General features: G+C 32.4%; 1 protein-coding gene across 1 annotated transcript in view; it reads left to right on the top strand.

The window, feature by feature from the left end:
- The window catches only part of LOC145679779 (uncharacterized), a 177,942-nt gene that overhangs the window by 77,763 nt on the left and 86,311 nt on the right, over positions 1-13,868 (top strand). The window contains exons 8-9 of the mRNA XM_081750334.1: positions 7,097-7,361; positions 11,782-11,913. Coding sequence (XP_081606460.1) covers positions 7,097-7,361; positions 11,782-11,913 — 397 coding nt within the window. The remainder of the gene's footprint in view (positions 1-7,096; positions 7,362-11,781; positions 11,914-13,868) is intronic.

Here is a 13,868-nt window from a genome sequence, read left to right as displayed (position 1 = left end):
ATAAAGATACTGCAAAACATTTTAATAAATTTGATAATACAAATGCTGGTTCTGAAAAGCGTGCTAATGAGGTAAAAAATAGTAAATCTTTTGGAATATACGGACGTCTTCATAATGATATTGAAGTTTAGATCGTATGCTTCCCAATAAAGTAAGTTTACGTGTAAAATTACACCGCAGTAAAGATAAATTTTGCCTAATGTCTCCTGAAAATACAAGTTATAAAGTTGCACTTGAGGAAGTTATTCTTCATGTACGACGTATTGATGTCGCTGCAGATTTAGCTGTGCAATTAAATACGCGAATGGTTTCAGAAGTTACCTCTCACAAGAGTAGAAATATTTAATAAGATCTTATACTATTCCTACACAAGTCAAGTCATATAACCTTGATAATCTATTTCTGGGTACTGTTCCTAAAGGACTAGTTATTGGTTTCATTTGCAACACAGCCTTAATGGGAAATCACATCTTAATCCCTATGAGTTCCGAAACTTTAACGTTAACAAACTGCAATTACATGTCGACTCAAAATCATTCCCTCCCAACCTCCTCACTCCTGATTTTAATAATGATTTATACCTTCTAAGTTACTATACTCTGATATCAGGTACTGGTATATATTCTCAAAATTATTCACATACTGTTACTCTTGAAGAATATCCTAATGGCCATGCTCTGTATGCTTTTATTCTATCGCCAACAGGAACTTTAGATGATAACACGTGGGATGTAGTTCGTGATTCCCCTGTAAATTTAAAAGTATCTGAACCGGTTACATGTATTGTGTATGCTCAATTTGATTCGTTAGCACAAGTAGACAAAGATAGAAATATTTATACTGATAACACCTTCTAATTTATTCCTTTGAGTAGAATGAGGGTTGTTGTGCACTTCTCCGCTTTCCACGATAACGATTATGATAATTTATTGTAAATAAGCTAGCAATTGCAAATCCTGACGTTCCGTTTTTTTCAAAATTGGATATTTAAACCACCATATCCATTAAATTAGTTGTCTGAGCCAATCATAGGTACGAACAAGTATGCAAGTGAGAATGTGTATGACATTACCTGGCACGAAGGCGATGTAGAGTATTCACTTCTTAAGGAGATACTTCAATCATATTGTTCAAATACTACCAGTATTTACACATATGGAATAACTAGAAACTGTTTTCTTCAAAAAATTCTTCAAAGAAATGTTACAAATTTAGAAGAAATAGACCGTCCAAAGTATACTGCATTAAGTTTTCACGTTTACAAGTGTGCGTATAGTAAACATCGTTTTGTGCAATATAGGTGCAGTGTTCATGAAGCATTACTATATACTGAATATGTAAAAGTGTATGATTATATTTTACATGTGAATAACAATGATAATTACATACCTACTATAGTTAAGAAAAATAATCATGTATAGTGACGAATTGTTAAAAGTGTTAGTGATTAATAAAGTGAGTGGTGCAAGTGCTACTGGAATTTACCCTATTGACAAACTTCCCGTAATGGTAGAACCACCTGCTCCACTTGTAATTAATCTTAATACATCCAATTTAAATAGTTCATACTGGTTCGCAGTGTACATTGATGAGAAAAAACATGGTTTCTACTTTGAGTCTTGCTATGGGCATTCCCAAGGAAATAAACTTTTTATCAAAAATACTAAAATACATTTTACAAATAGTCAACAATATCAAGACGATGATTCCGTGTTTTGCGGATATTTTGTGTTATTATTTTTCCATCATATTATTCGCACTCAATCATTTGAAAAGTGTTTAAAATTGTTTAACAGAAAAATTGAAAAAAGAATGATATAGTTTATAACCATGTAAATAAGATATTAAAAAGAAAACAGAAATATTTTTATTTTTATCATATATACAGTTTTTTAATTTTTCAACATTTTTTAAACTTACATCCGTGCATTTTATTTACAATTCCTAAGAGAAAATTACAATCTTGATAATGCATTAGTTAATGCTGTTGGACTTTCATATTTCTACCAGTAATTCAATTGTTGTTCGTTACGATATGCACATCCTGATTTCTTTACATTTCTGTCAAAAGAACAATATTCATTAAATTTATTTCCACACAATTCATTTAATGCTGGACAATGTTTTATTTCTAAATCAATAACAATATCTAATGCAAATATTCTCTTAATCGAAAGAGATTTCTCTAAACCTTTACAATAAAAGGTTCAATTTAATGTTCATAATTAATATACAAGGTTGCGTATGATTGATACACTATATCCAGTTTTACTATCCCAGTTCAAACTGAAGATTGTAAATTTAATGTCAACCAATCAATTTGTCTTTGGCAACCTAATGACAACAAATTATGTCCTATTGGTGATTTTACCAAGCAATGGAAATTTGCTGTATCATCACATGCGCTTAGACAAAACTCACAAATAATAAATTCGTTATCATTTTAAATACTTGAATATCAATAACATATTGATTTACGCATGGTGAAATTTCATTTGTGCGCTGAATGAAAAATGGTATAATTTGACCAACCAATTTGTATTTTTTAAAAGATCACAAGTTTTACGCAAAAAGCATATAAATGAGATTTCACTATGTTCTTATTCATACACTTCAAAAAGTTCACCATTAGTTTTGTCAAGAGATAAATACTTCCCTGCAAATGATCCAGTATTATTAAGGCGGGTACAATCATGAAGAATATTTAATTTGCATTCCATACATTCAATCGAATAATTTACACGTAAGTATTCTTTTATTGTTTTAATACACAATTCACATTGATATTTTCAGCAGTACATAACACACATGAAACGCTAGCACTATTCGGATACATTTTTCACTCTGGAATGTCCGATTTCCCTCTGTCTTTTTTTAATAGCGCCTGTAGTAATTCCTGGTGATAGTCTGTACCATTTAATAATTCCAAATATGTTTCATAATTTTTTCTCTTGTTAATATTCCAATAATATGCGTGTTGGCATACAGGTAAAACACATCTTCTTCAACTTTAGGGCTTGCTATAACACTCCATGCACGGATTTCCAATGATTTTGGGGTACATTCATACAATCATGATCATAATCATGATAGGATCTTTCTCTACACCATTGCATATTAATGTATAGTTGAAATCCCATTTTTCAATAGCCTGCTCAATACATTCTCGGTCCAGTTTTTACTATTACAACAACAGTCTAAACTCCAAAATCTTGATATTGTTGATAATACAGGTGGTGATGACGGTGGGGTTTCTGAAACTCTTAGCGCTGGTGAATCTATTGCGTCAATATCAAATTCTTCATCTGAAGATGATTCGTATAATTCTGTGTCAACATCAGATGATGATGCTTCAATATTGCTATTGCAGCGATCTTTTCTCTCATACGACTGCATGATGTATCTTTACATATTTTGTCTCTTATGACATGTATTGAAAGTATTTTCATACCCACAAGGATATCACATGTTCACATTATGAAAATCAAATTTGTTTATCATTCCGTCAACAGATTTCTCTAATGGTACTAAGGCTAATACCCAAGCCATCTTGTTTAGTAATGTATCGGCGGCTTTCTTTCCTGTTTACTCATTGTAGCGTCATCAGATTTATCTAATGGTACTAGGGTCAATACCCTAGCCATCTTGTTTAGTAATGCGTCGGTCGTTTTTTTTTTCATGATAACTTATCGTGTTGTCAACATATTTCTCTAATCGTACGAGGTCAATACCCTCACTTCATCCGGGTTCCAAAAGCGCGCAAAAACATCAGTTAGTATCCAGACCTCCAGCAGGAAGGACATACGAATACCATACACTCTATATGTACCAGAATACGTACACGAGCTTTTAATATAATCACAATCGAAGATTGTTCAACGAGTACATTACGAGAATAAAAATTTGATCAAACAATTGTAATATTTTCACAATCTCCGATTTTTCTGAGCTTCTGATTAACCGATCCAATGAATAAGCTCAATTTACAAAGCAAATGATCGAATTAAAAATAAAAAGGTCCTGCATGAATAAAGTTTATTCCCTCACGTCTTTTACTACTTAGAATTTTTAGTATGATTACAGCATAGCTGTTCTACAGGATTTTAATATTTCGGAATATTTTTACAATGAGTATGCCTTAGCTTACGATTCAATTAAGAAATGAGTTTCCAGGGGAATTTTTTTGTAAGTTCACAATTATTTTAACAAGGAGTTTTCACAGCAAACGAATGAATAAAATAATCAAACACAATTTAACATTTTCGGAATATAATTCCTCTTAGCTTCATATGGAAGCGATCAAAAAATTACGATAGAATTTTAATATTTTCGAAATATAATTCCTCTGTATAGAAGGTCCCGGTTTCTATTCCTGCTCTGTGGTACAGCGTCTGCCACTGGATAGTGGGGTCCCTGGTTCGTTCCGTAGCATCTTCTCTATGAGATTTCTTTGGGTTGCGTGCATATTCGTATTTCACATAGGTATACATTATAATTTCATTTGAATATTTAATGCATTGGGGCTGCGCTGGCTCAGGGGTGTGTATAGGTGGCGGTGGTGATACAACGGTACGTTGTATATTTGTATATATTTACTACTTGTAAATCCTTATTTTATTGTAATTTTAGGGCGTAAGATATTTTAAAATATGTACTAGGTTGATTATATAAGTCGAAGAAGAAAAAGGAAAAGAAATATGTTAATTATAATATGGATATAAAAGGATATTCATATGTTTCATATGTTTTAAATAATAGGATTTTGTAATGTCGTTGTCAGGACAACCAAGAGATAAATAAATGGATCTTTATTCGACGGAGTTGGTATTTTTAATGGCTCAATAAATTAGAAATGAACCGTTTTATATTGGTGCCGAAACCCGGGAAGGAAGAAAAAGTTGTATCGTTTTATATTGGTGCCGAAACGGGAATAGGTTGTATCATTAAGAAGTAAAGTAAAAGCGAGCAACATTGAGCCTGATATGAACTGTACCATCTTAAGAAGTGGCAAGATTATATCCCGAAATATCATGAGTGTTACAGATAGCCGAAATATATTTCCAGAAAAATGATGGATGTTTTAAGGGGAATATCGGAACAAATTAAAGAACAAGCTCGACGAAGTGATGAACAGTTTAAGGAACAAGATCAACATTTTGACAAAAACTTTGATGAACAGTTTAAGGAACAAGCTCAACATTTTGACGAAAAGTTAGACCTATTGCAACAATGTAATGAACAATTTGAGAAATTAAACCAAAAGATGAATCAACAGATTAAGGATCAAGCTGGGGATCAAGCTCAACATTTTGATGAAAAGTTAGAGCAATTGCAACATCGTAACGATGGCAAATGGGATCAAGTACAGCAGCAGTTGATCCAGATGAATTATCAAATGGATGTAAAGTTTGAGCAATACCATAATATAATGGAACGAAAGGATCAGCACATGAAAGAGGTTGACGAAATGTCAACACAGGTTAATATGAGTGCTTTAAATGAATCTGAACCTTCCATAGAAAGCAAATTTTGAATTTACATTAGTAAAATTTACGGAGTTTTCACAAAAGCATATTGCTGTATTGGTTGGAACAGACTATTTTAACTTCTCCTTTCAGTCGCATACTTTTGATTGTCTTATGGATGCTGCGTGAAATGGTGATTTTGATATGCATCAAAGTGTGAAAAGTTACGATCGTTTTCGTCTAGTGAATGCTATTGATTACTTGAACTCACAGTGTCATGTTGAGTATATATTATGTCATGATACTAATCCTGAAGATGAAGTAATGGTGGTAGAATCATTTAATTATATGTACACGACTTTGGTTCATGTAGCAGGAAGAAAGTTAATTCCAGTATCCGTGAAATTCAGAAAGAAGACGTGTGTTCCCAACAGTGTTTGTATTGATTGGCCGATTGAGTTGAATCTGTTGAACTGTGCATTTAAGGACAAGACTAATATGATAATAGTGAGCAATCCGACGATGTCCTTACGGAACATGATACAGTGCGTTGATTTCAATCATCTAAGCATGACATTACGAGTTTTTGGAAATCCTTCAATGGTCCAATACATAATAATTTTAACTAAAAATACATATTTAGGGACCATGACCCCTATACGGGGGCACTCTTCAGGGTTTATACGTAGGGTCCTGCAAATCAAGGGGCCGTGCTTCAATTTAATATTTTCGGAATATAATTCCTCTGAATAGAATGCCCATAGGCAAATGATTATCATTCTAAATAATAATTAAAAATTATTATGTCAGAATCATAGATTCCTACAAGATTTCTTTAATGGAAATGATACAATTAAGAAATCACATGCGAAGGTCATTCAACCTTCTACTACTACACTAACCTACTTTCATCACACATGAAGAAAGGGGCTCCTGATTGTGACACACTAGATAAGATATCACATATCATTAGATTATGTAATTATCAATGATTAAACATGATAAATAACACGATTAGATCACTACTGTCTTCTTCAATCTGAGCAAAACCGTGACAACCGCCACGTATTGTCAAAAAATTGATACAAACATCGAAAGCTACAACGTCAAAGACCAGTATTGTTTAATAGAAAGGATTCCATCTTTTTGCACAACTACAAATTTCACGTTGCACAATGGACGGCAGGAACGACACTCATAGAACTGCGACCCTTTGTCTCACTGATCTTTATCGCTTTCGACATCTGAATAATTTCTTGCGGAGTACGTCTTCAACAATCAAGCGTCCTGATCAGCACTCTATCGAAGAATATTCGTTTCAGAATTCAGTAAGTTACGTAACTATTTATATTATGAAACTTATGTCTCGTTTGGAGAACATGTTAATTGTAACTTTTAAATGATTATTTCCATTTCATTGTAGGTAAAAAATGGGTGTTAGATCTTGTGGTCTTGCATTAATGTTGTAACAAGTCAACATTTTTCACTTAAGAATTTCCACAAACAGCATGTACGTTCAAAAATGTTCTATGTATAACATACTGTACTAACACAACTTGTTTTTATGATTGAATATGTTTTATATTTTTTCCTGTTACTTATTATAGCCGTAAAAATAAAATGTTTTACAGTATCCTTTGGTGGGACAGGATCCTTATTTTTCGGCGGAAGTCTACTATCTGGAATTGAGTTTGTCTACTTATGTCTTTTGAAATCGATCCAGATGTTATTGGAAAGATTTGAGGTACGCAGAAGAAGATTTGTGAGTCCTGTATCACAATTAAATGCACATGGAACAAGAAGAATAAGGCAGCTTCCTCACTCTATACCACTATATTCTATCTGGATATTCCAGTACAGAAGTGAATTTCCTAGATATCAAAGACGTAAACAAAGGTGAGAATAGTTTCAAAATATCTATTTTCTAGGTACAAACGTAATTTAAATTGTTTCTTAATATATAATTTCTAAAGATCAAGTATTAGAATATCAACGTATTTGCTGTGCTTTAAAGGTAAATCGTATATGTTAAGATGAATAATAGAATTCGATTTGAATTTTGAAAATAAAATTTAAGGAATTGTATTCTTGGATTCTTTCGCTGAGACAATCCGCACATATTATGTAGGGTCATAATGAAGAGATAAATTGGCATATATTTTAGTATCACTTTCATTTTAATACACTAGAGAGTTTTCGTATAGCACCAACTTTCCTGTTAAGAAATAACTCGTTTCTGTCAATTTGTTCAAAGAACACACGCACATGAAGATTCATCCTCAAACATGTCATTTTATTCACGTCGATAAGATCTATATTTGACAAATCTTTGGGCACTTCTCATTTTTTTATATACGAATAATATTGTAGAATTTAATCAAGTGAATGCCAAGTTTTCAGAAGTTGATAAGATAGGAAAGCTGTTGAAATATGAAAAAATACAATCAGACCCACCTCAAGAGTTAGCATAAAAAACTACTGGAATTTCGGAACTCATTCCAGCATAAAAAGTCAACTTTCAATAAAGTTCTTCCAATACGCTCGCCATAACGAATTTGACTCACTTTCTAATCTCTTTGAAGTGCAATTTAGTAAATCAATCAGCGAATCATAGTTATTCTATACTTATGAGGGAACCTTCATCCACAAATCAAATTTTATAACTATATGTAAAACGGTTGAAATTAATCATATAATAATATTAAGCTTTTTCTCTTCCATTACATTTATGGAGTTCATTAACATGATTTGTAAAATTGAAGGGATTTTTGAATTATATGTACGCCAACGGTAGTAACTTTTTGTGCAAAGATTATGGTGACTTTTGCTTATTGTCCCTGGAGGGAAAACCAAAGTTTGATTTTCCATTCCTGTGCATTTTATATATAGGCCTACACAGGAATATATATATAGGTCTTTTATAAAAGTTAATGGTCCCGATTACGCTACCAAATAGCCCTGAGCACATAACGTCAACAATTTGACGAAGGGCCGTATCTCAAAATTTCTTTTTCACACATAAAGAAAGAAATAATAATTACGTAGACAGGAAAGCAGTTGAATATGTAATAACTCTTCATCTATTCCAGATAGTAATTATGTGTAATATATGATCAACTATTGCATATTTAACTTTATCATCCTCTGTGCAATTATATTTCTTTCTTTATGTCTGGAAATATGAAATTTTGAGATACAACCCTTCGTCAAATTGTTAAGGTTCGGAACTCTTATGGAGTTACTGAAAGGGAGTTATACCATACAGGATTTTAAAATCCATGATCATCAGAATCCGCGAAACTTGTGTCACAATACAAGTCCATGAGCATACAAGTCTATTGACACAGGCAACCCATACGTGTATTCAACGTGTATTCAAGCTTATTTAACCATTATTCAATATACTTTGGTGATTTCTTTCAGAGCCGAAACTTACCTGCCTACTACATGCATATAAACATTCAAGCAAATAAATGACAATAATGTGAATAGGATTAAAATTTCTTATCTTTCACTTTTTTCTTATAATTTAGGAAACTTTAGCGCGTGATAAGAATTTCACTACTGTGAAAACGAATATTTTGCACGAGAAAATCACAGTATAGATATAACTCTGATCCATATCTTCATTAGAATATCTTGATTACCTTTGTTTGATACATTTATTCATTCAGGATAATAATTATGATGATTTTATGAATTTAAAGTTTCTAGCTTTTGTGAACTTCTTTCATATTTTTCGTTGCATTTTTAAGATGACACATATTCAGTTCTTTTACTGCTTTACACTTCGTGCCAAGTGCATAATCTCAGCATACAAGGTGCAATCTGTCTATCCTTCCGCTGCTCCCGTTCAGAGAAATGGAAGCGGGGAGAGTCCATGGGATAGAAATAAATTTTGGATGTAAAGACATTTCTACAATCTCTCTAATGACAGAAAATCTTATAAGTTTTTTGGACACTATACCATTAACATGAGGTTTAAACAAAAAAAAGTACTTCACACAGGAAACTAAAGACGAGAATTTCCCTTTTAGGTTTAAAATCATTGGAAGAGAGAGAGAGAGAGAACAAATACTGCTGCTTTATTTTTGCCCATAAAAGCATTGCTTACATGGACATTGCCTAGTGTGGAAAGAACACTGGAAACAAATATGTACTTACCTCTCGCAGTGGAAGGTATCAGCAACTGGTTAATATCTGCTTGTGCGACAAGATTGATAAAAAAAAACATAATATTTATATTTGTTATCTACTCTACTAATTTTGAGTAGATTTTTGTAAATTCTTACAAGTGAGTAAAATATTCGTATTCTTTCGATGAAGAAAGTATATAGTAAGTAATATCCCTATTGTCTTCTAGTTTGCAAGAAAATCATCTCTGTCCACTGTATTGAATTCCCCACAAGTCCATCAGGAATGAATTCCTAATATTTGACATGCAAAAGAGATATCTATATTCTGTACATCAGAATATGCAAATTGATCAAATTTCGTGATTCTATGTGCAATAATTCAAAACAAAAATAAAATAATGTTAAAATACCACTTCTACCTTCCTTTTGAGTTCGGATTCTTTAAACTAGAGCAAAATTTCGAAATATGTACACATTCGTGCCTTTGTTTAACACTTCACTGAAACGTATAACTTTTTCCGTCATATTATATCCCGTTTACGTATTCCAAATGAAATTTCCATTGTTAGTGTAAATGAATGAAGTATTATCATTTTGTGCATCGAATATCTTTCACATCTTTGGTATTCGATTACAATTTAATAGAGCCAAACTTTTGGCTTGGACAATGCTCTTCTTAATATTGGTTTGTCGATATTATCTTATGGAGCGTTGTATAGCACTTTCAATTTAAAATGATCAGTTGAATTTATTTCATAAACTTTGAACCAAGAGAAATTAACACACAAGATAATGCAGGGATATTAATCGAGGTGAACATATGCGTTTTTTCTATACTTGAAATTTAGTTTCTACTCGCTCGAAATACTATAGCCATGATGATTTAAACAGTAAAAGCAAGCCAACCCACAATTGATGTAATTTCATTCATCAGTATAAAGAAACACCTTATTATGATCAAACCCTTAAGTACTTCCGCATAATCATTATAATGACTTATCTTAAATTTTTTAAGCTAGAGTCATATGGATCCAATATTGTATGCGTTGAAGAAAGTAAATATCAAGGAAATTGAAGTTAGGAAATATCAAGGATTGAAGTTGCCACAAAGGGGAATCAAACAATTTGCCGAATGAACATTACGAATAATAGTAATAATAACAATTTCAATGGTGGGTTAATCAATATAAAATACTATCTAAACGCATTATTACCCTACCAAGAACCTGATTGTGAAAATTAGAGCTAAGTTATATTTTCTAATTTGTCAATTTTAAGACAAACATTTAAACCTCGAAAAACGAAAATGCAAGGTAAATCTTTAGTGTAGAAAACAAATTTAATACAGTTTCGCCTAATCTATCTCGTGTAGCGTAGGTACTGGAAAGGGGCGTCGAATTCTATTTACCCAAATATCACCTTATCACACTTTTATTTGTCAAGCTTTCGCAAATATACAAAAGATAGGTACATTACTTTAAAAAAAGAAGAAACAAGAGAAATAGTTACCAAGTAAAAGCCTGGCGGTCTAATACTGCATTAAATTTATTTTCATCACTGAACTTATTTTTCGAGTTTCGGTTTCCGAAAAAATTTGCCACTTTTCTAGATTTCTATTTTGTTTTTCGAACTGCTAAATGGATTATTATAACTTCGCTTTATTTTTCATATCCACATTGTTGACGTGATAAAAGTTAACGCGAAAGATTTGCAAAATTTGACTAAAGCAATTTGCTTCAATAGAGTATTAAATGTCATTGTTAGATATGATGAATATCAATGCCACTATTCTAGTACTATATCTATGTAGCTGTATGTACGAAAAGTAGTATTCAAACTCGGCGAGAACTAACTAAATTAACCATTAATAATATTTTTATCTTACGTAATAGAGAAGCAACAACGCTTTAATATTTACTAGTTTCGTAAAACAAAGAACCGTAACATTAACGTGTGCCCTGACCTGGTTATACTCAGTTAATACCTAAAGCTATTTCGTTTATTCCATGCCGTAATAATGCTCGAATGAATCAAGAATCCTTTCTGTATTCAAATTCATATAACATATTTGGTCTAAATTGAAACTATAATTTCTTAACCTGCGAAAATTACGATACGATATTCGAGTTTGTTGTTGTGTCCATGATTGATTCTAAAATTAGTCATAATTATCTTTACAGCCGCCAGTGTAATTTGAAAATCATAATTTCCAAATTACGTTCATCAATGAGGGAATCAATTAAGGATTGGTTAAGTCACACAACAATAGATGGGTTGAAATATATACAAACTGCTCCACACTATGTCTTGAGGTATGTTTTCTTTACTTTCTATTACAATTTTGGCTAATATGAAAAACTTACATACGAATCTATATGTATCATATTTTCTATATAAAGAAGCGTAATGTCTGCATGAAATATTACACTGTACAAGTGTACTGAAATAAACACGCTACGTAAAGGAGAGGAAAATAGAGGTAAGCAGGAAAGTACAAAAAAGGCTACAAGAGGTCATTTACGTCAAGTTAGCGACCACACTTGTAGCCATCACACTAATATTAACAATTTTTTGTGCTCAATTTGCGCTAATTTATGCTGCAGTTATCAGAATTTGTGCTACAATAGTTACAGAACTAAGTGAAAAGAAAGTTGGTCGCCCTTTTGATGCCAAGTTAGCTATCACAATGTGAAAAACAATTCCCACCATAGAGATGTTAACAAACTATTTTGTGCTCAATTTGTGCTGATTTATCCTGCAGTTATTAACATTTTTTGTTGCAATAATTACGGAATGAACAGAAAAGAAAACAGGTTGGTCGCCAAACTGACGTCCAGTTAGCTACCACATCGTGGAGAAACAATCCCAAACACACTATACCAACAACTTATTTTGTGCTTAACTTGTGCTAATATATCTGCAGATTTTAGAAAGTGTTCCGCAATAGTTACACAATTAAATAGAAAAGAAAGTTGGTCACCAAATTGACGTCAAGTTAGCGACCACATTGTGAAAACCAACCCCTATCATACAGATATTAAGGAAAACTTTTATGCTCAGTTTGTGCTGATTTATGCTGCAGTTATTAGAATTTTTTGCTGCAATAATAGCATAATGAAGAAAAAACAAAACAGGTTGATCACCAAGATGACGTCCAGCTAGGAAGGGAAATACTAAAATTTCAGTGACCACCCTTTTTACACTTCAAAGAGAAAATTAAAACTTGCGAGGAAGTTGTCCCTCCAATGTTATGTTTGCGCAACACAAACCATAATTTGTACTCGAACAGTTAACCATACATAAGGCACAAATAGAAAGTAGAGGGAAATATTAAAATTTCAGCGACCACCCTTTCTAAACGTGAAAGAGAAAATTAATGCTTGCGATGGAATTGTCTCACCATGCTTGTATTTGTGCACTACAGAGCAGAATTTGTGATCGTATAATTAACCATATATAAGGCATAAATAAAATGTAGGGGGAAATATTAAAATTTCAGCAACCACCCTTTCTACACTTGAAAGAGACAATTAATGGTTCCGATGGAATTGTCTCCCGTTGTTTCTAATTGTGCAGCACAGAGCAGAATTTAACCAGATATAAGTCGTTAATAAAAGTAAAGGACAATATAAAAATTTCAGCAACCACCCTTTCTACACGTGAAAGAGAAAACTAATGCTAATCATGGCATTCTCTGTCGATGCTTGAATTTGTGCTCGAACACTTAACCAGATATAAGGCGTTAATAAAAGTAGAGGAAAATATTAAAATTTCAGCGACCACCCTTCGTACACTTGAAAGAGAAAATTAATACTTGCGATAGAAATCTCTCTCGTTGCTTGTATTTGTTCAGCACAAAGCAAAATTTGTGCTCGAACAGTTAAGCAGATATAAGGCGTTAATAAAAGTAGAAGGTAATATTAAAATTTCAGCGACCACCCTTTCTACAACTGAAAGAGAAAATTAATACTTGCGATGGAATTTTCTCTCCATCCTTATATTTTTGCAACACAAAGCAGAATTTGTACTCGAACAGTTAACAAGATATAATTCGTGAATAAATGTAGAACAAAATATTGAAATTTCAGCTACCACTCTTTCTACACTTGAAAGAGAGAATTGACACTTGCGATGCAATTGTCTCTCCATGATTGAATTTGTGCAACTCAAAGAATAATTTGTGCTCGAACAGTTAACCATATATAAGGTATAAATAAAAGGTAGACGGAGATATTAAAATTTCAGAGATCACCCTTTCTACACTTGA

Source organism: Thermobia domestica, chromosome 2 (assembly GCF_964235325.1).
Source record: "Thermobia domestica chromosome 2, izTheDome1.hap1.1, whole genome shotgun sequence".
Classification (NCBI taxonomy): Eukaryota; Metazoa; Arthropoda; class Insecta; order Zygentoma; family Lepismatidae; genus Thermobia; species Thermobia domestica.
Note: the sequence above shows the minus strand (reverse complement) of the source record. Positions and strands in the feature narration are given on the sequence as shown.